The sequence below is a fragment of the Podarcis vaucheri genome (genome assembly GCF_965113315.1).
Source record: "Podarcis vaucheri genome assembly, chromosome: 2".
Lineage (NCBI taxonomy): Eukaryota > Metazoa > Chordata > Lepidosauria > Squamata > Lacertidae > Podarcis > Podarcis vaucheri.
The window spans coordinates 17296633-17324005 of NC_138760.1; the positions used below are offsets into that span (position 1 = coordinate 17296633).

The window sequence follows — 27373 nt, forward strand, 5'->3', positions numbered from 1 at the left end:
GGCCCTTTGTCATGTACTCACCAGCCGGCTGGACTCTGCCCTGTCCTGTCAAGCTCGGTCCTTCAATCCATTGCCTTCTCTTCCAGGATCCAGCAGAAGGGTCAAATTGGCTTCGCCCTCCTCCGAAGAAAAGCCTCGGTGGCGCCAGGATAAGCGGCCTATTGGCCCTTCCCCTGTGTCCCGCCTAGAAAAGGACAAGGGAGCTGCCTTCTGGTCTTTTTGAGGACTTAAGGTCCCCATCCGAGTCACGCAAGCACCAGAAATGTTAGAGACTTCAGAATACAGACCAGAATGGAAAAAAATCCAGGCAGCAATATTTTAATTACAAAAGTTTTATTGACTTTGGTTTATTTGTCAGACAAGCAAAGCAAAGGGGTGCATTCAGCTGCCAAAATGAGAGAAAATGCCCCCGAACACCAGGGGCAAACAGTTTTTATCCCCTTAGGCAAAACAATGGTTCAACCCTTGACCCAGCCCTCAAACATTCCCCTTTATGCATATTCATTGAAGCTCAACCAATTAAATAATTGATGTTGGTCTTTCGGTTCCAGACTGCATTATACACTAGGTGGCGCTGCGAGTTTAAAATCTTTCTGACCCCTTTTACTGGTTCCAGTAAATGCTCCTTGACCCCCTCCTCTTTTGTGGTTTTAACAGGTTGCTCGGCTTAGAACCTTGTGGTGGGCTAGACATCCTGGGCAAACGAACAGTTTCTCAGAACAGCTCCAAAATCCCCTGACCGCATCCTCTTGCAAACTCGCTGTGTTGCAAAAATATTGTTTATGCAAGCAGGGGCAAGCAGGGGAGAGAGAAATGTCTTTTTTAGATTTTGGCTCCAGCCTGGCTCTCCAAAGTGGACCCAGGTGGACCCCTGGTCCTCACTCCTTCAGTTCCTTTGTTGCTGGCTTTTATTTGGCTGCAAATGGTCTTCCTTCCCGAAAGGAAAGGTAGCATATAAAATCAGTAATAATAATTAGAGGAATATGACATCAGTGACAGTAAAAGAGCATGAAAATCAATAAAGCAAACCAGGAACAACAAAACAAGACCCAGCAGGGGATGCTGACAGTGTGGGGAACAATTTTTTCACCCCAAAGGCCTGATTCCCTTCCAGGCAACTTTCTGGGGCCACATGCCATGGTTGTACATTAGATTTATAGATCACCCTTCAGTTCGCAGAGTACAAAACAGGATAAAAACATAAAAATAAGTAAAAGAAAACAGCAAAACAATAACCCCCCCCCCTTGCCACAGACACATTTCAAAGGTTGTAGAATATTAATCAGCCAAAGGCCTGGTTGAAGAGGAATGTTTTCGCCTGGCATCTAAATACAGTGAAACCTCGGTTTTTGAACATATCCGTTCCGGGAGACAGTTGGACTTCCACAACGTTCAAAAACTGAAAGCGGAAGCCTCAATATAATAGGGAAACTCAATATAATAGGGAAACTCAAAACGTTCGGCTTCTGAAAATTGTTCGAAAACCGAAGCGGTTACTTCTAGGCTTTCAGCGTCGAAAGCCGAAACATGCGTGAACAGAGATGTTCGACAGCCGACGTTCCACTGTATATGCAACGAAGGTCCCAGACGAGCCACCCTGGGGAGAGCATTCCACAAACTGAGAGCCACCACAGAAAAGGCCTCGCCACCCTCTGGACCTCACATGGAGGAGGCACACAATAAAGGGCCTCAGATGGTGATCTCAGGGTCCAGGTCAATTTGTATGGGGAGAGGTGGTCCTTGAGGTACGTTATTATGCACACAGACACACACACACCATCCTCCATTCAAGCAAGGCAGCATTCTCAGAGTTCAAGGGAGATGCAAAGAAAGGCCAGCATGGGGTATGGCCTGCAGAGAAGCCTGAGGGTCAGACAGAGAGGGCTGGAGAATTGGACTCCCAAAGCCAAGGTTCCCCATTGCCGCTGTAAAAGGTCAAACTGAAACAACTGTGGTCCAACAGCTCCATCTGGTACGCAGGCTAAGACCCTTCCTGCCCGCAGACTGTCTCGCCAGAGTGGTGCATGCTCTGGTTATCTCACACTTGGACGACTGCAATGCGCTCTGCGTGGGGCTACCTTTGAAGGTGACCCGGAAAGTGCAATTAATCCAGAATGCGGCAGCTAGACTGGTGACTGGGAGTGGCCGCCGAGACCATATAACACCGGTCTTGAAAGACCTACATTGGCTCCCAGTACGTTTCCGAGCACAATTCAAAGTGTTGGTGCTGACCGTTAAAGCCCTAAACGGCCTTGGTCCTGTATAACTGAAGGAGCGTCTCCACCCCCATCGTTCAGCCTGGACACTGAGATCCAGCGCCGAGGGCCTTCTGGCGGTTCCCTCATTGCGAGAAGTGAGGTTACAGGGAACCAGACAGAGGGCCTTCTCGATAGTGGTGCCCGCCCTGTGGAACGCCCTCCCTTCAGATGTGAAGGAAATAAGCAGCTATCTTCTTTTTAAAAGACATCTGAAGGCAGCCCTGTTTAGGGAGGTTTTTAATATTTAATGCTGTACTGTTTTTAACACTTGATTGGAAGTGGCTGGGGAAACTCAGCCAGATGAGCGGGGTATAAATAATAAATTATTATTATTATTATTATTATTATTATTATTATTATTATTATGCCACAATTGTTCTCTTCCACAGGCCTGACATTCTGAAGACGGAGGTGATCATGGACCCCACCCTGCCCCAGCTGGCCATCCCCGTGTGCCAGAAAGGGCCCCCGTCGCCCGGCCGCAGTCGTCGGGCAAAGTCCCGCTACCGCAAGGTCAGCACCCGAGGCAGCTGTGGGGAGCTGGCCGACCCGGGAGGAGCCAAGCGCCTAGAGCCCTGCGCGGCCCTCAGGGGGCTCCAGCACGACCTCCTGCTGCGCAAGATGTCGTCTTCCAGCCCCGACCTCATCTCCACCACCCTGGGAGCCGAAGGCCGCAAGGGGGCGGCCGGCCCCGAATCCCCGCCAGCCGAGCAGCCCTGCAGCGAGACGCCCAGCGAAGACACAGCCTCCGTCCCCTGCTCCAGCAGCCCCGAGTCACCCTCTTCACGACAAGGCGCCGTGGGCCCCCCAGGGAAGGCCAGGCTGCAGCCGGGAGAGGAAGCCGAGCAGGAGCAGGGCAGGGGCAGCCGGGCAGCGGCCGCACCGCAATCCCAGCACCTCACGCCAGCGGCCATGTTGTATCGGGCAGCCGTCACCCGGAGTCAGGTAGGGCCGGGCAGGGGCTCTCTTCCTTCCCTCCATAGGAGCCAGTCCCTAGGGGCTGAAGTCTCTTTGCCCCCTCCCCCAATAAAATATGTCTTTTCCTGCCTCCAAAACGATATACAGTGGTGCCTCGCAAGACGAAAAGAATCCGTTCTGTGATTCTCTTCGTCTAGCGTTTTTTTTCGTCTTGCGAAGCAAGCCCATTGAAGGATTAGCGGATTAGCGCTATTAGCGGCTTTTAGTGGCTTATCTGCTGATCGGATCAGCTGATAAGCGGCTTAGCGGCTTAGAAAAAGGGGGGAGGGGGGAAAAACCCCGCAGGAACTCGCAAGACATTGTCGTCTTGCGAAGCAAGCCCATAGGAAATTCGTTTTGCGAAGCACCTCCAAAACGGAAAACTCTTTCGTCTAGCGAGTTTTCCGTCTTGCGAGGCATTCGTCTTGCGGGGCACCACTGTATAAGAAGAGGGCAAATGAACATCCCAGGGGAGGGTAAATCCAGAGTCCTGGAGCCCTTGCAAAGCAGGCCTTGTTTCTTGTGAAAGATGCGCATACTGGTCTCAAATCTTGTGAAAATTCACATGGGAAAAGGCCCTGAGACCATCCAGACCAGGGGTCAGCCGTGGGCCGGTCCACCGTCCCTCAGATCATGTGGTTGGCCGAAGTGTATTGTGGTGGGGAATGAACGAATTCCTATGCCCCACAAATAACCCAGAGATGCATTTTAAATAACACACATTCTACTCCTGTAAAAACACCAGGCAGGCCCCACAAATAACCCAGAGATGCATTTTAAACAGAAGGACACATTCTACTCATGTAAAAACACACCGATTCCCGGACTGTCTGCAGGCTGGACTGAGAAGGCGATTGGGCCGCATCCAGCCCACGGGCCTTAGGTTGCCAAATGGCCCTCCAGGTGTTGTTGGACTGAACTGAATGGAGAAGTCGGGTGGCCAGGTGTTCTGCTCGCCAGGCTCCTCCTTTTGTTTTTGTTTTTATAGAATATTTATTGAGATTATGCAAAAAATTACACATAGAGAGAAAACAAACAAAAACTAATAAACACAAGCTAGCAAAAACGCTAACAAAAAAGCAACCTAAAAAAAAGAAAAAAAGGAAAAAGAAAGAAAATGATACAAAATACAAAAAACCGATAACTAAGAAATAGGAAAAAGTAGAAGGAAAAAATATTTTTAAAAAGAATAAATCCATTTTTTCAACATCTTTAAGCTCATTTGCTTATTTCCTCGACCTCCTCACACCTCCCCTTTTGTATTCCCGTTTTCCAAGTCTTTTCAGCAAATCCTTACCCTCTTTCATTTATCTTAGTTCTATAACTTAACCTATTATAACTATATATTTTCATCCGTATAACTATCTATATTTACCTATTCTTATTAACCTTATTACCAAAACCACTTCTTTTCAGTCCAATGTCATTTTAACATTCATTAATTTTACAGTATTTCTGCAGATAGTCTTTAAATTTCTTCCAATCTTCCTCCACCATTTCTTCTCCCTGGTCTCGGATTTTGCCAGTCATTTCTGCCAATTCCATATAGTCCATCACCTTCATCTGCCATTCTTCCCTGGTGGGTAAATCTTGTGTCTTCCATCCAGGCTCCTCTTTTTGAAGGGCTGCCCCATCCCAAGTCCATGTTAATGATAAAGAACCCTACAAATAGGGGGCTTGAAGCTGCCCATCAAGGATCCGTACCTGGACAGGCCCACAGGTCACATTCTTCCCCACAGCATTGAGATATTATTCCACTGAAATTATGTCCAAATTTGCTTCTTCGTCTATAGATTAGCACGCACAGATTTTTATACAGATTGGTGCCTGTGGCGATCACACAGGGTCCCTGGACATTTGACGGTCTATTGATCCCTGTGCCACCACTGGGATCGCTTCCCCGCTGCCACCAACCCGTTACTCTCGGGTACACACTGAGTCCAGACAGTTGTAAAAATTAAACCAAATAAACAAGTTTATTTTATAAGCATTAACAAGTTTATTAACAAGGTATGTTGGTAGGTAGGTAAGTAAGTAAGTAAGTAAGTAAATAAGTAAGTAAATAAATTTGTGTGTGTGTGTGTGTGTGTGTGTGTGTATAAAATTAATAATATATATTAATAATTATAAAAATAAATAATAATAAATAAATAAACAAGGTTAATAAAAAAAAGTTTATTAACAAGGTTTCTCAGATAATTTTCTTGTCAGTTTCTTAACCTTAGTTTCTTTACCGGCCTATACCTTCCTAATACCTTCTGACTGATTATCTCAACTGTTCTGACTGACTGACTCCTCTTAACAGATTCTCTCCCTCTCTCACATCAGACTAGCCCAACCCACAGACATATCCTCCCTTTCTCTTCTCTAACTCCAGACTTCAGACTGACTTCTTAACAACTCTAACTCCTCCCCTTGGGTTCCTATAGGTTAGTCGTTTTACAATTAGTTAACCCTTTCCTTAGGAACCCAGTATGACGTCACACACCTAAAAGGGCAAACGCCACAGTGCCCTCTTTTCATTGTGCATTTGGCTCCCGTCAGACTCGGCCATCATAGTGGGTGGTCAGAGTTGATGGGAAGGGTGGTGCTGTGGGTTAAACCACAGAGCCTAGGACTTGCCAATCAGAAGGTTGGCAGTTCGAATCCCCACGACGGGGTGAGATCCCGTTGCTTGGTCCCTGCTCCTGCTGACCTAGCAGTTTGAAAGCACGTCAAAGTGCAAGTAGATAAATAGGTACCACTCCAGCGGGAAGGTAAACAGCATTTCTGTGCGCTGCTCTGGTTCACCAGAAGCGGCTTAATAATGACCCGGAAGCTGTACGCCGGCTCCCTCAGCCAACAAAGCGAGATGAGCACCGCAACCCCAAAGTCGGCCATGACTGGACCTAATGGTCAGGGGCCCCATTACCTTTACCTTTTAAGGGTCCAGCAACAATCTGGAGGACCACAGGGGTCCACATCTCTGATTTAAGTCAAGCGGGTGTACTAGAGCAGAAACAAAATGTCAGGCTATTTTGAGGGTTCTGTATCTGTTTCCGTTACAGTCCCAGCACTGTGGACTGTAAATAAGGATCACATGGTCCAAGCAACAGGAGAATGAAATCCTAACAGAAGGGGATGCTTTTCCCTTAAAAAAGGCTTGTTGATTCATTTCGGGCAACAGGGTTGTTTGCTGAATCCAGCCCTTCTCCATCCATACGGCCACCATAGTTGACTTTTCACATCTTTTATCTACTTGTCTGGGAAGTCGCGCATTTAAGTAGGTGCTGTGTGCATGCGATTGCCCTGCCTCAGCTGGAGCTGTGGCTGTGAAGCACAGGTGCATAGCTGTCAACTTTTCCCTTTCCTTGTGAGGAAACCTATTCGGAATAAGGGAATTTCCCTTAAAGAAAGGGAAACGTTGACAGCTATGCACAGGTGAGAGGTTCGAAACACTGCCAGCCAGCTATTCAAAATCTGTTTCTGAGTGCCACGTGCATGTCTGTTTGGATCACGGCCCCAAAATCCAATAATAATAATAATAATTTATTATTTATACCCCGCCCATCTGGCTGAGTTTCCCCAGCCACTCTGGGCGGCTCCCAATCAAATGTTAAAAACAGTACAGCACTAAGCATTAAAAACTTCCCTAAACAGGGCTGCCTTGAGATCTCTTTTAAAGATAGGATAGCTGCTTATTTCCTTCACATCTGAAGGGAGGGTATTCCACAGGGCGGGCGCCACTACCAAAAAGACCCTCTATCTGGTACCCTGTAACCTCACTTCTCTCAATGAGAGAACCGCCAGAAGGCCCTCAGCGCTGGACCTCAGTGTCCGGGCAGAATGATGGGGGTGGAGATGCTCCTTCAGGTATACTGGACCGAGGCTGTTTAGGGCTTTCAAAGTCAGCACCAACACTTTGAATTGTGCTCCGAAACGTACTGGGAGCCAATGCAGATCTCTCAGGACCAGTGTTATGTGGTCCCGGCGGCCGCTCCCAGTCACCATTCTAGCTGCCGCAATAGCACTGAAAATGGTGGAATATGGTTTTTTAAGAATCTTGGGAGGTTGGTGGGTTTTGTTTACTCCAGTCTCATTTTAGCCATGACATAGTTCCTTTTTTCTCTCTTCTTCTCGGCTCAGAAGCGCGGGGTCTCCTCGGAGGAGGAGGAAGGCGAGGTAGACAGCGAAGTCGAGCTCCCTCTTCGGCAAAGGTGAGAGTTTGCCTGGGTTAGCCCAGTACAACTGGTGGAAGATGGGGGTGGTTAGCCCTGAGTCTCATCCCCCCACAGCAGAATCAATCTCTGTGCAACAATAGATCAGGCATTACTATGAAGCTGATTCAGGACAGGTGGAAATGTCTTCACACAACTGGCTTTGGACTCATCTGGCAGGCTCCTGTTGTTTATTTATTTTGTGTCATTAGTGCACCTCAGGGGTGGGGGAACCTCTGGCCCGGGAGCCAGTCTTAGAATCATAAGGTTGTGGAGTTGGAAGGGACCCTAAGGGTCATCTAGTCCAACCCCCTGCAATGCAATAACAAGTCAGTCAAGGGATTGAGTTTGGCCCACAAGGCCATTCTTCCCCAACCCTCAGCTGAAATCACTTGTCAGTTGTGCACCGGTTGTGAGTGCCTGTTCGCTGCTGGAGAGAATTGTTCTTGATAGGTGAAGTGGCCATTCAGTATCTGCTGAAACACCTTCGTTCCTCTTTTTTAAAAAACAAATTAATACAAATTCAATACAAATTTAAAAGCTGACTTTCCACCTCCATATGTTCTTTATTTTTTCCTCCCTCTGGCACTCTGGCTAGTGACTGAAATACAGTGGTACCTCGGTTTTCGAACGTCCTGGACGTCGAAAATTTTGATTTTCGAACGCTGAAAACCCAGAACTAACTGCTTCGGTTTTCGAAAGCTTTTCGAAAGCCGAACGTGCCACGCAGCTTCCATATTGAGTTTTCCGGATGTAAATGATTCCGGAAATTCATACTTTGGTTTTCGAACGTTTCGGAAGTCAAACGGTCTTCCAGAACAGATTACCGTATTTTTCGCTCTATAACACGCACCCGACCATAACACGCACATAGTTTTTAGAGGAGGAAAATCCGTAGGCATGCCACCCGTAGGCATTCCCTCCATAACACACACAGACATTTTCCCTTACTTTTTAGGAGGAAAAAAGTGAGTGTTATGGTGCAAAAAATACGGTACATTTGAAAACTGAGGTACCACTGTAAATCGATTCATTTCCTCCCTTCGTTGCTGTCCCAAGTACAATATCTTTTCCGATTTTCATTTCAAAATCCTCTCATCCCTTCTCCGTTCACATTGCATGAACAAGTACAGTGGTACCTCGTGTTACGTACTGTCCCCCTTACAAACGCTGCGGGCTACACGGTCCGCTAACCCGGAATTAGATGCCCCTTGTTGCAACCTTTGCCCCGGGTTGCCAGCAGCGGGAAGCGCCATTAGCAAAAGCGCACCTCATGTTACTAGCGGTTTCCTGTTATGAACGGACCTCTTATGAACCTGTTATGAACGGATTAAGTACATAACATGAGGTACCACTGTACCAATTTCTGCTCTGACTTTTATACACGATTATAACCTTTCCTCAAAAAAGTTGAATAGAGGCAGAGGCGTAGCGTGGGGGGTGCAGGGGGGGTCGGCCGCACCAGGCGCAACATCTGGGGGTTAGGGTTAGGGGGCGCAAATCCACGGGTTAGGGGGCGCAAATTACTTGCCTTGCCCCGGGTACTGACAACCCACGCTACGCCACTGAATAGAGGAAATCCTCTTTTACCTATGTATAATACTCATTAGTCTGTTTTAAAGTCAGATGCATGCATCTTCCAAGGCAGTCTGTTCAACGGGGAAACCACTTAGACAACCAGGAAACCATTCCTTAATGCAGAAACACATTCCATGTGTGCAGCCATCCCATAGCTCACGGATGTAGCCTGCCTGGTACCCTCCACATTTTGTGGGACTCTGGCTCCCATCTCTAACCATGGGCCACGGTCAGTGCCGGATTTACATATAAGCTAAACAAGCTATAGCTTCGGGCCCAACTCTCTTGGGGGCCCCAAAAAAATGTAAAGGGAAAGAAAACTGGATGTACATTTCCAAAATATAAGATAAAAAACAAAATAAAACCTACATACAGCAACTGTCTTTTGTGTTGTGTAGGCTCCTACTTGTTATGTGCAAATGGCTTGAGATACCTATTAGGTCCATAGATTATCATACAGTGGGCGCTGGGATCGCGAACGCGATCTGTGTGGGAAGCACGTTCACAACCCGCAGCGTCCGCAACCTGCAGTGCCGCGTCTGCGCACGCGCGGGTCGCGATTTGGCACTTCTGCACATGCACAAAGCGCAATTTAGCGCTTCTGCACATGTGCAAGCACCGAAACCCAGAAGTAACCCGTTCTGGTACTTCCAGGTTCGGCGCAGTGTGCAACCTGAAATCATGCAACTTGAAGCATCTGTAACCCGAGGTATGACTGTATAGTATGCTGTATAAAGGTAAAGGTAAAGGGACCCCTGACAATTAGGTCCAGTCGTGGCCGACTCTGGGGTTGCGGCACTCATCTCGCTTTATTGGCTGACGGAGCCGGCGTACATCTTCCAGGTCATGTGGCCAGCATGACTAAGCCACTTCTGGCAAACCAGAGCAGCGCACGGAAACCCGTTTACCTTCCTGCCAGAGCGGTACCTATTTATCTACTTGCACTTTGACATGCTTTCGAACTGCTAGGTGGGCAGGAGCAGGGACCAAGCAACGGGAGCTCACCCCCCCTCGCGGGGATTATAACCGCCAACCTTCTGATCGGCAAGTCCTAGGCTCTGGGGTTTAACCCACAGCGCCAGCCGTGTCCCCTATATTCAACACACACAAAAAAAGACAATTTGTAGTTGACAAAGGACGGCTGGACATATAAAGGGCCCCATGACCTTCAGTAGATCAGGGCCTCATCAAACCTAAACCTGGTCCTGGCCACGGTGGCTGAGCTGGAGGCCAGTGACGTTGACTAGCCTGGCACCCCCATTGCCACACATCATGGCTCCATGTTGCCAGAGGGCTTCATATTTTTTCTCTCTCTTTTTTTTTAAAGATATTTATTAAGAATTTTAAACATTAAATTCACCAAACACATATAAAACCATCACCAAAATACAACAAACAAAGAAAAACAGAAAAAAGCAAAAAGATTAACATATAATAAAGAACATACAACAGAATCAGATATCCAACATCCATCTTTTCTTAAGCTTTTGGACTTCCTCACATCTCCCAATCCTGCGTTCCCAGTTATAGAATTATAAGCAGCAATTTATCGCTTTATTTCAACTCTTATTTTGTAATGTTCAAATATTATGTCCCCGACTTTAAGCATTTTTATCAAATACTCAAATACTTAATTTAGACATAATGTTATTCCAAAGTTTATCTTATTTCTCAAATCTCACTTATTCTCATTTTTCTTTCAACTAAATTGCTGGTGCCATGTTGTTTTCAGTCCTGCACCCTTCTTAACACTCATGCAGTTTACAATGTTTTTGTAAATAGTCCTTAAACTTTTTCCAGTCCTCTTCCACTGCCTCTTCTCCCAGGTCTCGGATTCTGCCAGTCATTTCTGCCAGTTCCATGTAGTCTATCAGTTGCATTTGCCATTCTTCCACGGTGGACAAATCTTGGGTCTTCCATCATATTTTCTCTCTCTCACCTGACCCAGGTGGCCTCAGGCGATGAGCAAGCGGCAGTCGCTCTCCACTTTCAGCTCCGAGAACTTCTCCGATGGGGACGGCGAGGAGGGCACTGCTAGCGAGGGCACCACAGCGTCCCACAGCGGCGGCACGCCAGATGTGGCCAGCACCAACACAGACGAGCGCCTGGATGCCGAGCGCTCGGACGACGACATCCTGGGGCACTCGGACGGGCTGTCCGAAAAGGAGGCGGCCATCCAGCTTGTCAAACGCCAGCTCAGTGCCGAGCAGAACCCTGGAGAGGTGGGTGCAGTGCGAGAACGGCAGGGTGCTGGCATCCATTTCAGAGGCCGGGACTTTGTTTTGCCTGTGGGTTTCCCCCTGGTGGTGAACCTGGGCAATGCAGGAGCTTTGAGAAGGCTGTGAGGTCACTTTTACTGGCGCAGGAAAGCCCAAAATGTAGGTTAACTGCAGCCCCCGAGGCCATTGCCTGTTCCTGCACTTAACTGGTTTTGGTGGCTTCTGGTCTGTTGTTAATGTGCATAAGACTGCACCATCAGCAAACGTGGAAGCGGACAGAATTCAGCATTGATTGTGAGTGGAATAGCTCACTATTTTATTTTTACATTATTAAATTTCAAGCTGCCTTTTGGGGGGAAATTCCCAAGCCAGAAAGAGAACCGAGTGAGATTGCCAGCGTTCAACCCCTCTCCCTGACAAACCCTTTGCCCTTCCCTGTGCCTAACAGAAGGAACCTAAATGTGGATCACATGCAAGATTAGCTTTTTCATTTTTCTGGGTGTGGAATATTTGCTTTAAAGGATCCTGCTGCCCTCTCAAAGTTAAAGGTAAAGGTAAAGGGACCCCTGACCATTAGGTCAGTTGTGGCCGACTCTGGGGTTGCGGCGCTCATCTCGCTTTATTGGCCGAGGGAGCTGACGTACAGCTTCCAGGTCATGTGGCCAGCATGACTAAGCCGCTTCTGGCGGACCAGAGCAGCGCACAAAAACGCCATTTACCTTCCCACCAGAGTGATACCTATTTATCTACTTGCACTCTGACGTGCTTTTGAACTGCTAGGTTGGCAGGAGCAGGAACCGAGCAACGGAAGCTCACTCCGTCGCGGGGAATCGAACCGCTGAGCTTCTGATCGGCAAGCCCTAGGCTCTGTGGTTTAACCCACAGCGCCACCCGCATCAAGGTTGCTGGGCTGCAAGTCACGTCAGCCCTGGGCTCACTAGGGACAGTGGGAGCCGTGGGGGATAACATGGGAACAAAAAGGGGGCAGTAGAAGGTAGTGGGGTCCAGTTAGGGCAAGTAGCACAGGGATTTCTCTTTAATTCTCAACTACTTATTTAGCTTAGTCTATTCCCGCATAAATACAGGCTCCAGTCCTGTTAATAATACCTTACATACGATCAGAAAATCATGGGGTCAGCGGTGTCGGTAGAGCAGGGAATGTAAGGATGTAAGGAAAAACAGAGGGGGGGGGAGAACGGCGGGAAGGCAACCAAGCAAACACGGGGACGACGGTTCAAAGAGTTCAAGGTTACTCGTCAGGATCTGGAGAAGCTCCTCTCGGGGAATGGGGAAGTTCGAGTTCAAAGGGGAAAAGGTCGGTCTCCAGTTCCGAAGGGAGACGCAGGCGCCAGAAGAGAACCCGGCCCCACGGCTCAAAATCAGCTCGGAAGAAAAGACGGGGCAAGGAAACCCCTTTAGAGTCGTATTTCAAATAGACCAGTTTCAAAGGCAATTCCAGCCAGTTGTCCGCCAGCCGTGTCTCTACCCTTCAAAGCGGGCTGTTTTGTCTCGTGCAGCCGAGCCTGCGCACTATGTCTCCTTCACCGTCCAGACAAAATGGCAGTAAACCAAAAGAAACAAATTGGCAATAAGCTGGGAAGCCGAGGGAAAACCACGGGGAAGGTAGGTGCGGAGGGTCAAAGTAACTCTTAGCCGTCGAGGAGGCTGGTGGAGAGATAGTAATTTCGCAGCCCCGGCTCTTTAGGCTGGTTTGCTCTTTCTTCCCCCCTCCGCTTATCTTCTTCGCTTCTCCGTTTTTGATGTTCCTCCGCTTATTCCTCCCTTCCCTCTCTAGCCTTCAACTTCTTATCAAGGCTCTCCAGTATTTGCTTTCTGATACAAAGTCGCTAAAATTTCATTTCATTGTAGACTTTTTCCCGCTGGATTACTTTGCCCCACGAAATCAGCAGCGGGGACTTCCCCTCTCTTTGTTCTACAGCGGAGGAAGTTAGTTACTTTGTTTCACTCTTCCAATTAACTTCCAGCGCCATCTTAACTCCGAGATACAGTCAGGCACCTAGAGATTAATCCGTTTGCATCGTTCACACTTTGGAGTCTATTCTTCAAATTTCACGTTCCAACAGTTATTTAACAGTTCCAAAGGTGGCGGTTCTAAAAGATTTCGGAGATTTGTCGCCGCTTTTCAGCGGGAGCTCGAGACATCGCTGCGCGGGGTCGCAGGGCTTACCAAATTGCGTCTCTTGGTCCCTCTGCTCCGGAACCCTCCCCAAAGAAGGGAGAAACCCAAAAAGCTTCAGACCTTTCCGACGCTGCCGGTAGCGTTTCCCTCCAGGGGGCCCCCCTGGAGATTTGGGGGTCGCAGTGCCTTTGCGTTGCCCCTCTAAACCCCCGTGCAGTTCGGAGAAGTCGTACAGCAACTTCTCCGCGCTCCCATACTGCTGGCGATCCAAACCGGAAGTCAGGATCCTGCTGCCCTCTCAAAGTTAAAGGTAAAGGTAAAGGGACCCCTGACCATTAGGTCAGTTGTGGCCGACTCTGGGGTTGCGGCGCTCATCTCGCTTTATTGGCCGAGGGAGCTGACGTACAGCTTCCAGGTCATGTGGCCAGCATGACTAAGCCGCTTCTGGCGGACCAGAGCAGCGCACAAAAACGCCATTTACCTTCCCACCAGAGTGATACCTATTTATCTACTTGCACTCTGACGTGCTTTTGAACTGCTAGGTTGGCAGGAGCAGGAACCGAGCAACGGAAGCTCACTCCGTCGCGGGGAATCGAACCGCTGAGCTTCTGATCGGCAAGCCCTAGGCTCTGTGGTTTAACCCACAGCGCCACCCGCATCAAGGTTGCTGGGCTGCAAGTCACGTCAGCCCTGGGCTCACTAGGGACAGTGGGAGCCGTGGTCCAGTCACATCTGGAAGGTCCCAGGTCCCCCATCCCAGCTTTAATGAGTATCCACTGGTATGATGGAAGTGGGCAGGAAAAGGTTTCCTCCCTCTCTCAAAGCAATGTTTGAACATCCGGTGAAGCTGAATGTCGGGAGATTCAGGACAGACAAAAACTTCTTCGTGCAGGGCATAGTTAAGCTGTGGAACTCATGTCCACAAGGGCCATTTTGAAAGAGGATTAAATGCATTCAAGGAGGATAAGTCTATCAGTGGCTACTAGTCATGACCGCTATGCTCTGTCTCTACCGTCAAGAGGCGGTATGCTTCTAAATATCAGATTGAGGGGAGTGTTGTTGCAATGATGTCCTGCTTGCGTTCTTTCCTCAGACATCTGGTTGGCCACTGTAAGAACAGGATGCTGGCCTAGGTGAGGGACTGGCCTGATCCAGCAGAGCATTGGTTAAAGCTTCTACCTTGCAGCCCAATTCAGGGCCACAGGTGGCCTCATGCTGGCTGTTCATCAGTATGCAGATGATACCCAGCTCGACCTCTCTTTTAAATCAGAACCAGTGAAGGCATTGAAGGTCCTGTGTGAGTGTCTGGAGGCGGTTGGAGGATGGATGGCGGCTAACAGATTGAGGTTGAATCCTGACAAGACAGAAGTACTGTTTTGGGGGGACAGGAGACGGGCGGGTGCGGAGGACTCCCTGGTCCTGAATGGGGTAACTGTGCCCCTGAAGGACCAGGTGCGCAGACTGGGAGTCATTTTGGACTCACAGCTGTCCATGGAGGCGCAGGTCAATTCCGTGTCCAGGGCAGCTGTCTACCAGCTCCATCTGGTATGCAAGCTGAGACCCTACCTGCCTGCGGACTGTCTCGCCAGAGTGGTGCATGCTCTAGTTATCTCCCACTTGGACTGCACTGCGCTCTACATGGGGCTACCTTTGAAGGTGACTTGGAAACTACAATTAATCCAGAATGCGGCAGCTGGACTGGTGAGTGGGAGTGGTCGCCATATAACACCGGTCTTGAAAGACCTACATTGGCTCCCAGTACTTTCTGAGCACAATTCAAAGTGTTGGTGCTGACCTTTAAAGCCCTAAACGGCCTTGGTCCTGTATACCTGAAGGAGCATCTCCACCCCCATCGTTCAGCCCGGACACTGAGGTCCAGCACCGAGGGCCTTCTGGTGGTTCCCTCACTGCAAGAAGCGAAGTTACAGGGAACCACAGGGCCTTCTTGGTAGTGGCGCCTGCCCTGTGGAACGCCCTCCCAGCAGATGCCAAGGAAATAAACAACTACAATGGTACCTCTGGTTACGAACTTAATTCGTTCCGGAGGCCGTTCTTAAACTGAAACCGTTCTTATCCTGAGGCACGCTTTTGCTAATGGGGCCTCCTGCTGCGAACGATTTCTGTTCGCATCCTGGGCAAAGTTCACAACCAAGAGAAGGTACCTCCGGGCTAGCAGAGCTCATAACTTGAAGCGTTCGTAACCAGAAGCATTTGTATCCAGAGGTATCACTGTATCTGCCTTTTAGAAGACCTCTGAAGGCAGCCCTGTATAGGGAAGTTTTTAATGTTTGATGTTTTATTGTGTTTTTAGTATTTTGTTGGGAGCCACCCAGAGGGGCTGGGTATAAATAATAAATTATTATTATTATATTATTGGGTATTATTTCTCCACATGCTCCGATTTCCTCACACTCTCCCTCTCATTCCAGGACGCTGCTGCCTACGAGGATTCGGACTGCGACAGTGCCGAACTGGACCATTCAGGCAGCGGGGAGATGCAGAGACTTCAGGATATGCCCAGTTTGTGATTGCACCCGTTTGGCTTTTCCTTCCCCAGGTTGTACAGACCCCTGGCCCTTCCCTGCACCACGACCACCTCCCCAGATATTTATATAAATAATCTATGAAAGCTCTATATAAATCTATATATCTCATAATCTCTGGAAGGAGAGCCAGTGCGCCTCATCCCTGCGTCCCGTCCCCTGCCTTCTTCTGGACTGGTTGTGGGGTCGAGGGCCCCTTCCCTGCCACCGGGGCTTGCAGTTTTCACTTGGGGCAGCTGGAGATGTGGAACAAAGGGACACGCAAGCCCTGCAGCCGTCAGCCCCGCAACTAAGCAGGAGAGGCCTTCAATACGCGCAGAGAGCAGAGTCGATCCCTTCTGTTCTGCTGCCTCATGAGTCTTGGACATTGTGGGCCCCGGCTGAGGACCAGCGAGCTCTAACCAGGCCCAGGGAGTCAGCGATGGGCCCGTGGGGCAGAGAGAGAAGACCCGGGCTGGGGAATGGTGCGTTCTTCTACCAAATGAAGCGGCAAGGAGCTCTCGGCGCACTGGCAAGGCTCAAACATCTTAGCTGGACCAGGCACATTCCAGGTGCCAGACTGTTTCTGATCTGGACTCAATGCATGTTTGGGCCGCAGTCAGCACGGAAACCTCCCCCTACCCAGAGCTTGGGAATAAGTTGTTTTCCTTCCCCTTGCCCCCAATATAGCCCTCCCCAAAAGTAACAACCAAAGCCTGAGCGCAACAAGCCCTCTTCTCTTCCAACAGTCCTTCCTTCCTTCCTCCCTCCCTCCCTCCCTCCCTCCCTCCCATACTGTATATATGTGTACACACACACACACGGAAACACACACACAGACACACTCTTGATGTGGCCCATTCCAATGGTGGAATGGGGAGAAAAACCTTCTCCATTTCTCCCCTGCTGGCACCAACATGCACTGCACTTTTCAAGTAATTTATTTATTTTTTAATTTATAACGAGAAATGTTTACATTTGCACTTAACACGTGTCTCTGTCAGATGGGTCTGTGTAACGGGGGGGGAGCGGGGAGGGAAGCGAGAGATAGAGAGATCGTGCGCACGGACGGACAAGGCAGGAATTGGGATTTCTGATCCCGACGCTCGATTCTGGCGAAAGCCTTTTAACGCTTAAAAAGGGGGGAAGGGGAGTCTGTTGAGCGTACCCCGGCGAGGAAGAATCCCCTTTCCTCTTGGTTTCTCAGGTGAAGGTCCCGGTTTGGAGAAATGTGTCCCTCTCCTTTAACGTTTGTCGTTTTTTTGTGTTTGGTTATAAACACCAAGGGTGTGAGAGCTTAGAGCAGGGGTGGACGCGAAAGGGTTTTTTAAAAAAGAGAGAGGGGGAAAACCCGCTCCTGGTGCAAAAAGATAAACTAAGTCAGGGTTTCTCAGCCACAGATTTTGGAACCAGCACATTTCCACCCACCCTCTGCCATTTTGGCAAAGCAGCCTGGGCGGCGGAGGTGGGGGACAACTAAGCCGAGACTACTGGGAAAGAGACGAGTTCCTGAAATGAAGCTGAACTGGCTAAAAAAAAGTCTTCCTCTGCTCACTAGCACGATGGGCTGTGGCTTTTGTGACACCCCCTGCCCAGCTTGTTTGCATAAGGGGGGGTCCCCCTCCAGTGCGCATTTTGCCTCCTGCCAGATCCTTGCTCACAGCCCTTACCAGAACAGCAGCGAAACAGATAACAGTGCACCTGAATGCTTGCAAAATACACCTGGCTCGATTTGTGACATGTTAACAGGGGGTGTCCCTGCTTGGCCATCTGATTTCCTTCTGGGGGGAGGCTAGCTGGCTGTGGTTCGCTTGCTCCCATCGTCGAAAGCCCTCTCCAGACGCGAGCTGCAGAATGCAAACCAAGTCCGGCATTTTAACCGCAAGGCATGCTCAAGTTCAAAAGACCTGCCCGTTTTGACAGCAGCACTGCCCTGGTGCTAATTCCCTTTCTGCCCACAAGGGGGCAGGGGTTGCCTGCCCTTCCTTGCTTCGTTTTATTGCCAGAGCTGCTTTTTTCCCTATTTAAGGGGGAATGCAGCAGCTTTTGGTGGGGAGAATTCAGTGCAACCAGGAGTGGGCTTTGCATGCTGCTGCACAAGCCTAACACAGCAGCCTATGGCAAAACACAACCTGAGCACGCTAGAGGTGAGGTGCTGCCACTGATGGTGCTAAATCAGAGGGACTAGGGACTTGAGATGTCGTAAGGCAGCATATAGCCTTCAGAAGCCCCTGCCTTATACCTGCTGCTCCACCTTCTGTGGTGCTAAGAGTGGCATGCTGGGAAACTTCTTTCCACTGCCCACTAATCCAAGGCCCCCATGCGCCACTGCTACACCAGCTTTGCTTTAGGGATCTGATCTGCTACAGTGCAAACAAAGGCAGCCCACTCTTCAGCTAGGCTCACGTGGACAGTCTCCTTCAGCTCTAATTCAGCAGGTTAATTCTGTGTCCAGGGCAGCTGTCTACCAGCTCCATCTGGTACGTAGGCTAAGACACTTCCTGCCCACAGACTGTCTTGCCAGAGTGGTGCATGCTCTAGTTATCTCCTGCTTGGACTACTGCAATGGGCTCTACGTGGGGCTATCTTTGAAGGTGACCCGGAAACTGCAATTAATCCAGAATGCGGCCGCTAGATGTGACTGGGAGTGGCTGCCGGGACCACATAACACTGGTCCTGAGAGAGCTGCGTTGGCTCCCAGTACGTTTCTGAGCACAATTCAAAGTGTTGGTGTTGACCTTTAAAGCCCTAAACGGCCTCGGCCCAGTATACCTGAAGGAGCGTCTCCACCCCCATCATTATGCCCGGACGCTGAGGTCCAGCACCAAGGGCCTTCTAATGGTTCCCCTCATTGAGAGAAGTGAGGTTACAGGCAACCAGGCAGAGGGCCTTCTCGGTAGTGGCACCCGTCCTGTGGAACGCCCTCCCTTCAGATGTGAAGGAAATAAGCAGCTATCCTACCTTTAAAAGACACCTGAAGGCAGCCCTGTTTAGGGTAGTTTTTAATATTTAACACTCAATTGGGAGCCGCCCAGAGTGGCTGGGGAAAGTCAGCCAGATGGGTGGGGTATAAATTATTATTATTATTATTAAATAGACCAGCCGAAGAGATGTGTGTAGTACTATATTGTTCTTTGCACAGCTGTACCTCCTCTGTTGGCTAAACAGAATCTGGCATTTAAACCCAATTTCCATTGAAGAGAATTTCTTAGCCCACAGGGGTGCATAGAATTGCAAAGAGCAATAAAAGTTTGAAGTCAGTGGGCACTGGCAGCTAGGAGCAGCAAACACTCCACGCCCCCACCTACATGTTTGAATCTTCTGTGCATTTGCTGCACAGCAGCCTCACACAGGACTAGCAACATGCTTTTCAATAAAAAAGGAAACTTTAAGGTTCTCCCAATTTTGCACCACCTTTCTGCTTCCAAATGGCTCCAGTTATCGTTAGTCCTGCTTTTCCCACAGGGCAAAGAAAGGATTTCAAGATGCTTGAATATTTGTTGCTTTGTTTAAATAGGTTTGTAAAAGGGGAGGAGGGAACCTCCCCGCGAAAAATTGATCAATCCCTTTAAAACGTGCAGCCCCTGTGATAATGCAACCAGTACTGTTTCCACTGGGGTCTCTTGAGGCCACAGGGCAGCGCCCACGTGCCCCCCTGGTAGATGGTGTGAGCAGGGAAAGCAAGCAGCACTGCCTAGCAGGTAAAGACAAACCATTGCGCAACCTCCCTGAGATGTCAGAGCCCCTTTCTTCCATCAACTTGAGGCCCCAGGTCTTCCAGGCAAGAGCTCTGTTATAGGACATCTGAACAGATGGGCTAAAGGGATTGTGCCAAAAAGTCCATTAACTCCAACAGCAGGTAGTAAGAGTATGAAATCTGCCAGCTCTGCAGTTAGGCACACAGGACATTGCAAGCCAATCTCCAGTTGGCAGCAGTTTTCACAGTGTTCAATACTGTGGAGTTACTCCAACCAAAGGCCAGAGGGGGAGACAGACTGCTTCCTACATACTTCCCCAGCAGTAAGGACAGCCAGAAGCCCTCCCTGTCACAGTCTTTCAAGCAAGGCGTAAGATTTGCGGGGGGGGGGGCAGATCTGAACTAGCATCTGCTAACAGCGCGATGGGAAATCTCAGAAAGATTTAGAAGAACACAGCCAGTTCACACTAATCTTGTTTAAATACACTGCTTGGCCCATCCTGAAGACTTGCGATGGCAAAGTAATCTTAAATGTAAAATGTCTCATTAAAACTCCATGAAAAACCAACAATTCTGAAAATTCACGTGTATCGTAGCTTCTTGCCCCTCTTAGCCCAAATAGACTAAATTATGCAGTTCAGAGCGTGCTTAAATTTTCCCTGAATTGGAAGGGTTTGATCCTTTCTAAGGCAGAGCCCAGATAGTCATTTCAGTTCCCTTCACAAGATCTTAACAGTGGTTTCCCATGTACGCTCAAGCCTTGGTTTGGCAAATCTGCTTGGACTTCACTTTCTAGCTTGCCCCTCCAGATATGGAGCTCTGATTGTTAAGCTTGGCAGCTCTACAAGATAAGAAATGTTATTTTGAAATGTTAGGGGTGGGAAGGAAGGCAAGAAAAATTCTCTAGATTTAAAGACACCCCCTTTTTAAATATATTCAAGATTAAATTGCAACAAAGGCAGGTTATTTTAAAGGTATTTGTTTTGGTTACATAAAAAAAAACCTTTACAAATTTGTAATGCATGTGTTTATATGATTTCCTACATGCGTTCACTGAACACATCAGAGGGTAATGGGAACATGCGCTCCCATGCGAACACATCCACTGGCCAGGCACCCCACTGGAAACACATTTGGCATTAGGGACAAAGGACCGTACAGTGGTGCATATTAGGGCTGCTCTAACCAATCAGGAATCCTGACCAGCTCGGGTTCCTGATTGGGTAGAGGAGCCATACACGCATTAGGCTCCATCTCACACAGCAAATGAGCATCTGTTTCAAGATCATGGTTTCAACATATCAGGTGTTCTCAGGGTAGCTGGGACAAATATCCCAGAAACATCCGGCTGGCCCCTTTTGAAGACGAGTTCTAGACCCGATAGGCCTTTGATCTGATGCAGCTGCACATGGTTCTGAGCTCCCAACTTTTGGTACAAAAATAAGAGAAAGTGTTTCTAAAGGTAGTTCTAGAACATGCAGCCAGGTTTTGCAGGATTCTAAGGCCTTTTAGCCGTTTCGTTCTGACCATCTGTAATGTTGCTAGTCTTTCAAAGTGGCATTTTTTATTTTATTTTTGAGCAGATACACACTGGGTGCCTAACCACCAGAGGCTACACTTAACAAAACACCTTACTGTGCTCTGTGGGTCTTGTGAGCCATGTTGGAAACAGATTAAAAATGTACTGAGAACCAGCCTCCTCAAATGGAGACGTTACAGCTTGCAGTTGCCCCAGAACAGATTAGTAGAGAGCCATACTTCAGCAACAGGGCACACGCTTCCCATGTATGAGGTCACAAGTTCAAACCACTGGCACCTCCAATTAAAAGATCTTCAGGTAGCACAGCAGGGAGAGATCGCTGTCTCGCATCTTGGAGAGGGGTTGCCTGTCAGAGGAGACAATTCTGGACCAAAAGCCTGGCAGTAGAAATGCACCGTATTTTTCGCTCTATAGGACGCAGCAGATCACAAGACACACCTAGTTTTTGGAGGAGGAAAACAAGAAAAAAAAAATATTCTGAATCCCAGAAGCCAGAACAGCAAGAGGGATTGCTGCGCAGAGAAAACAGTGATCTCTCTTGCTGTTCTGGCTTCTGGGATAGCTGCGAACCCTGCATTCGCTCCATAAGACGCACACACATTTCCCCTTACTTCTTAGGAGGGAAAAAGTGAGTCTTATAGAGCAAAAAATACGGTAGTTTTTTCATAAATGCACAGGGCACCCCATTGGCAACCAGAATCATCAGGCAACACAAACTGCATTCAGCCATAGATGGAATGAAGAAAGTACTCCTTTGCAACAAGCCCACCCTCACTTACTGAGAACCAGTCTCCATGGAAATAATACAAGCCATTTTACATTAGCTCAAGGTGGAGAAGATCCCCTGTCAATACTGAACTTTCAACTGCTATGGTTGACTTGTGCCTCGTCCTTTCCCAAGGGTCTCTGCTCAGGCTCTTCCTGGCTGCATTAATTCCTTCGCACCCCGTCAGGCTCTCACAGCATCTTGGTCCCTCGAAAAGGCTGCGCTGCAGACATCCGACCCATTCCGACCACTCCCAGCCCAGTTTGTCATTCTTCCTGTGGAAGGAAAGTTCTCAGTCCCTTAGGTGAAGCCATACTTCCTACCACTTTGGATCTGTGCATCCTCCTCACTTATTTTAACATCCACCCTTGTAAAATAGATCATGTCTGTATGGTAATAACATTGCTAGATGAGTAATGGCACTGCAGATTTCAATTAAAGACCATTTTGTATTCAGCGTTTGCATGTTCTCAATGTAGCCCTGTGCTTTCCTCAAGGGTTCCAGACACAAAACTGAATGTGCTAAGTGGGGAGGGGAGGAGGAAGAGGAGGGGTAGGTACCAGTGAGGAAGGCATTCCATTCGACTGATGTCCTCTCTGCTGAATGTCGGCAAGGCTCCCAATTCTTAGCACTTCAGCTCTAAGTACAGTGGTGCCCCGCAAGACGAATGCCTCGCAAGACGGAAAACTCACTAGATGAAAGAGTTTTCCGTTTTGGAGGTGCTTCGCAAAACGAATCTCCTATGGGCTTGCTTTGCAAGACGAAAATGTCTTGCGAGTTCCTGCGGGTTTTTTTCCCCTTTCCCCCCTTTTTCTAAGCCGCTAAGCCGCTTATCAGCTGATCCGATAAGCTGATAAGCCGCTAAAAGCCGCTAATCCGTCAATGGGCTTGCTTCGCAAGACGAAAAAACCGCTAGACGAAGAGAATCACAGAACGGATTCTTTTCGTCTTGCGAGGCACCACTGTACTTGTTCTGAAGCGTCAAACCCTAGGGCTATAAAAATATGCTTGAAACTGCAAGGATAACTGGCTGCTAAAATCTCAGAAGTCAGAGGAGCGGCAGAATTAAGTTTGCCAATGGCTGCAATCAGGGCTTCTGCGCCTGACTTTGTTGTCCTTCCCATTAAGAAAATCAGAGCAAAGTGATGCCAACAAAGGTTTTTTTGTTTGTTTTGAGTTGCCTGCAGCCACTAGGAAGAGAACCTCAGTTCCAATCTCATATGCCAGCCAAATGAATACAGTGGTACCTCGGGTTAAGAACTTAATTCGTTCTGGAGGTCCGTTCTTAACCTGAGGTACCACTTTAGCTAATGGGGCCTCTTGTTGCTGCTGCGCCGCCGCTGCATGATTTCTGTTCTCATCCTGAAGCAAAGTTCTTAACTCGATGTACTGTTTCTGGGTTAGTGGAGTCTGTAACCTGAAGCGTCTGTAACCCGAGGTACCACTGTACTCAACATTGGAGGTAGTACTTAACGACACACATAAAGAATCTATATCACACTTAATTTGTTTCCCGTAGGCAAGTTCAGAACTTTTGGCAAGTAAGAGACATGGAAAAGAGAATAAATCAAGTGAAAAAGAATGGGGGTTGGAGTTAGCTGGCTAGCACAGGAAACAAGCTGGGAGAGAAGATAGGGGCTTTGTGGGAGGTATGAAGAGCCCTGGCCAAATGTTAGCTCTGACCCTGATGAGTTATAGAAACCCCTGAACATTGCAGATCCCCATCCTGCCTCAAGCAAGAGGCATAAAGCCAGTCACAGGGATCAGTCACAAGATTGAAGAGAGTTCCTGGAGCCCAAAATTATGGGCAGACTAGGGACTAAGACTGTAGGAGTTGAGGTCTTACAGACTGCACCACACATGAAGAAACCAAATCCGTACTCTCTTCAGGAATCAAGGAAACTGTTCCCAGACCTAGTTTAAGCTGCCTTGTGATAACTGGATACCTACATTCTGTATATTCACAGATGCAGTGGAAGAGCAGAAGAGCTGTGTGGTATTAGGGCACACACAACTTAAGCTTCCACAGTGAAAAAGCAGCTTTAGGTGGACAGGGAATGCTTGAATGGTGTGGGCTGAATGAAACTGAAACGGTCAGCAGGCAGTGCCCTGCACAACCTCCTTGCCCTCCTGATGACAGAAATAGACTGTTGCACTTGAGAGCAATCCCAGAAAGTCTGCAGCTCTAGGAATTTAATGCAAAAAACTTTTGCTTGTCCCTCAATGGAATCTTTCACTCTCTTCTTTTTTTGCATGGAGAACTGGCAAACCTGGGATTCTAAGTTTAGAGCACAGATGCATCTTTAGAAATAAAAGTGTTAAGAGATTTGTCAAGTTTTAAACTAGCTCAGGTTTCACTGTCCTTTCCTCAAGGGCATTTAAGAAATACGGACAGTCGTAGCTGTATTGCAAGGGTACAAAGACCTCACACACTTCTTGTGGTAGCTGTAGATGCCTTTCAAGGCAAATGATGTTGGTGAAAAGCTGCCAGTAGCAGCGTCAGGACATTGTTTACATTCTTTTCCCTGTCAAAACCATTTTGAGGTGGTGCCTGCAATGAGATCTTAAAATCCTTATGTAAAAGCACTGGGCTGTACTCAACCAACTTGTTGTGCAAGCAGAAAGCAGCCTGAAGACTCTCATTCTACTCTGGAGGGCAGACTCCGACTCTTCGTGACCCCATGGACCAGAGCATGCCAGGCACTCCTGTCTTCGCATGCCAGGTTAGGATATGGGAAATGGTTCCATTGGGTGAGCAGAAATGCTACACTGGCAAAATAATCTCCTGAGCAGTACACTGAATGCAACACACTTGCTTTTAGGCTAGCTGTGGGATTCCACTTTTGAGGACTTTGTGGGTTGCACAGCACTCTGCTATAACACCTAGATTCTGAAACAGAGGAGCAAGACCGAAGGAAGCACAAGTCGAAAGCGTATGCACCTCCTCAACAGGGAATCTTTTTCTCACTAACCAATCTATGGCACAGCAAAGTTTGAGGAACGAACTGCTTTGACAAAAAGTCCCTCAGGCAAAGCCTGGAGGAATTAGATAGATCCTTTATTCTCCTTTTCGGACATTAGTGCCAATCTCAGCTAGATTCACTCCTTTTCCTACTACAGTGGTACCTGTAAGAACTTAATTCGTTCTCGTGGTCTGTTCTTAACCTGAAACTGTTCTTAACCTGAAGCACCACTTTAGCTAATGCTCCTGCTGCTGCCACGCCGCCAGAGCACGATTTCTGTTCTCATCCTGAAGCAAAGTTCTTCACCCAAGGTAATATTTCTGGGTTAGTGGCGTCTGTAACCTGAAGCGTATGTAACCCGAGGTACCACTGTCTATCTATGCAGCCAATTTTCCCCAATACAAAGTCAGTTATTAGCCCTGTGGCTGTCAAGGCCACGCAGGTTTATTATTGGTTCCCACTTGCTTGGAGAGAAACAAGCCATGAGCACTGGTTCAGACAGAACACTAAGCCAATGTTGTGGTTTGCTTGCTCCCAGCTTAACCAAGGGAGGATCGAGACCGGCACAGCAAGCTGCCCATTCAAAACTGGCTTTTCAGGATGACACTTACAGCAGATGGGGGACATCTGGCCCTCCAAATGTTGCTGAACTACAACTCGTCGCCCCGAGTGATTGGCAATGCTTGCTGGGGCTGGTGGGAGTTTAGTTCAGGAACATCTGGAGGACAAAACATTCCCACTACAGTGGTACCTTGGTTCCCAAACTTAATTCTTTCCAGAAGTCCGTTCTAAAACCAAGGTGCGCTTTCCCATAGAAAGTAATGCAAAATGGATGAATCCGTTCCAACAACCCCTAAAGCAGCAATTTAACATGAATTTTACTATCTAACAAGACCATTTCTGGGTTAGGGTTAATTTTAGGATTGGGTTAGTGTTAGAAGAAGGGTGAGAATTAGGGTTAGAGTCAGTGCTGTTTTATGCTTTCTTGCGATTTTGATTCATTTGAGGTTGGTCTGCTTTTTTCAATGTGTTGTGTTGCTGCTTTTCCCAAGTTTGTTGGCTGCTCATTGAGGGGTGCGTGGCTGTGTTCATCTCAATAGAGAGGTTTAAAGGAGCATCGCGTGGCAATGCAGACAGTCTGACAGCTGCCGCCACAGCAGTTTAGGGGCTCTCAGATGTAGCTGGCAGGCTGCCTCCACCTTCCCCACCACAGCAACTATTCTGCCTGGCTGCCTTCAGGTGGTGCAGCGGCTCTGATGCTGAGGTGAGGGCTCCTTAAACTTCTCCCCTCAAGGGGGAAGTTTAAAGGCGCCCCCAGCAGTGAACCCCTCAATGGAAAGTGTGACGGAGCACGCCCCTACCCAGCTGAGCTGCCCCGATCCAGCTCCTACTCCCGTGCCAGCAGGAGTGGGGCCATTCAAAACAGAAGTGTGGCACTGAAAAAGGAAGTGTAACACTCAAAACAGAACAGTTCAGATTCCGAAAAAGCTCGCAAACCGGAACACCTACTTAGGGCTTTGCGGCGTTCAATTTCCAAGTTGTTCGTGAACTAAGCTGTTCAAAAACCGAGGTACCACTGTACGGTGGTACCTCGAGTTACAAACTCCACTAACCTGGACGTTACCTCGAGTTGAGAACTTTGACCCAGGATGAGAACAGAAATCGTGTGCCGTCGGAACAGGGGCAGCAAGAGGCTCCATTAGCAAAAGCACGCCTCTAGTTGAGAACAGTTTCAGGTTCAGAACGGACCTCTGGAACGAATTAAGTTCGTAACTAGAGGTACCACTGTAATGGCTTACAGTCAGTGTGGTTTTTTTCTAAAAAAAAAATGTTTAGGGGTACTCTCATTTTCCTACTCATATAGCAATACTGCCCCTCAACTTCTTTAAAGTGGCATTTTGTTCACGCACTGAGATTACCTCAAAGCCCTCATAAGGTGGATGGCTTGGTTCAATGTGCAGAAATATTAATGTGTGCATTTCACATTTACATACCGGAAGGATATCAAACAGGCATCTTGCATATATTCTATAGGAAGGGCAGCTAGTACTCTCCAGATGTTGTGGATTACAACTCTCATCATCTGTGAACACTGGCTGTGCTGGCTGGGGCTTTGGGAAGTCATGGTCCAACTTCTGGGAAACGCAATGTCGGCTACCCGCATTGTATATAGTTAGCATTCATCTCCTGAAATTGTGAAAGGCCTGACCCAGTTACAGGAAAGCATTGCAGCATAGAGTCCTGGGGAATTAGAATTTCTTTATTTTACCATAATGAGATTTGACCGTCTCAATTTGCATCCCATATTGAAAATAAAAACAGACTTCAGTAATAGAGGCGTAGCTCAGAGCCTGCCCCAAGCTTCCAAATGAAAGCCTAGGTATTTGGGTGGCTTGAAGAGTTTCAGGCCCCCACAAACACAGCTCACTTGGAAGGGAGATTTTGTGAGGAAACTACCAACATACAGCAGTTATACAAGTTTTCATAAAAGTTTAGTGTCCCGTGCATTAGAGGAGTGGGCTAACATGGTTTGCAT

The 27373-nt window shown here is 48.2% G+C and overlaps 1 protein-coding gene and 1 long non-coding RNA gene across 2 annotated transcripts in view; both read left to right on the forward strand.

The window, feature by feature from the left end:
• Positions 1-18515, forward strand: part of MAP3K12 (mitogen-activated protein kinase kinase kinase 12) — a 61391-nt gene extending 42876 nt beyond the window's left edge. Inside the window, exons 11-14 of the mRNA XM_082212432.1 lie at positions 2648-3203; positions 7341-7411; positions 10938-11211; positions 15778-18515. Coding sequence (XP_082068558.1) covers positions 2648-3203; positions 7341-7411; positions 10938-11211; positions 15778-15876 — 1000 coding nt within the window. The 3' untranslated portion in view covers positions 15877-18515. The remainder of the gene's footprint in view (positions 1-2647; positions 3204-7340; positions 7412-10937; positions 11212-15777) is intronic.
• Positions 18516-18949: 434 nt separating this feature from the next.
• LOC309526720 lies at positions 18950-22329 on the forward strand. Its single transcript, XR_014216878.1, has 2 exons — positions 18950-21490; positions 21749-22329. It is a non-coding gene; the product is annotated as an uncharacterized lncRNA (long non-coding RNA).
• Positions 22330-27373: the final 5044 nt, after the last annotated feature.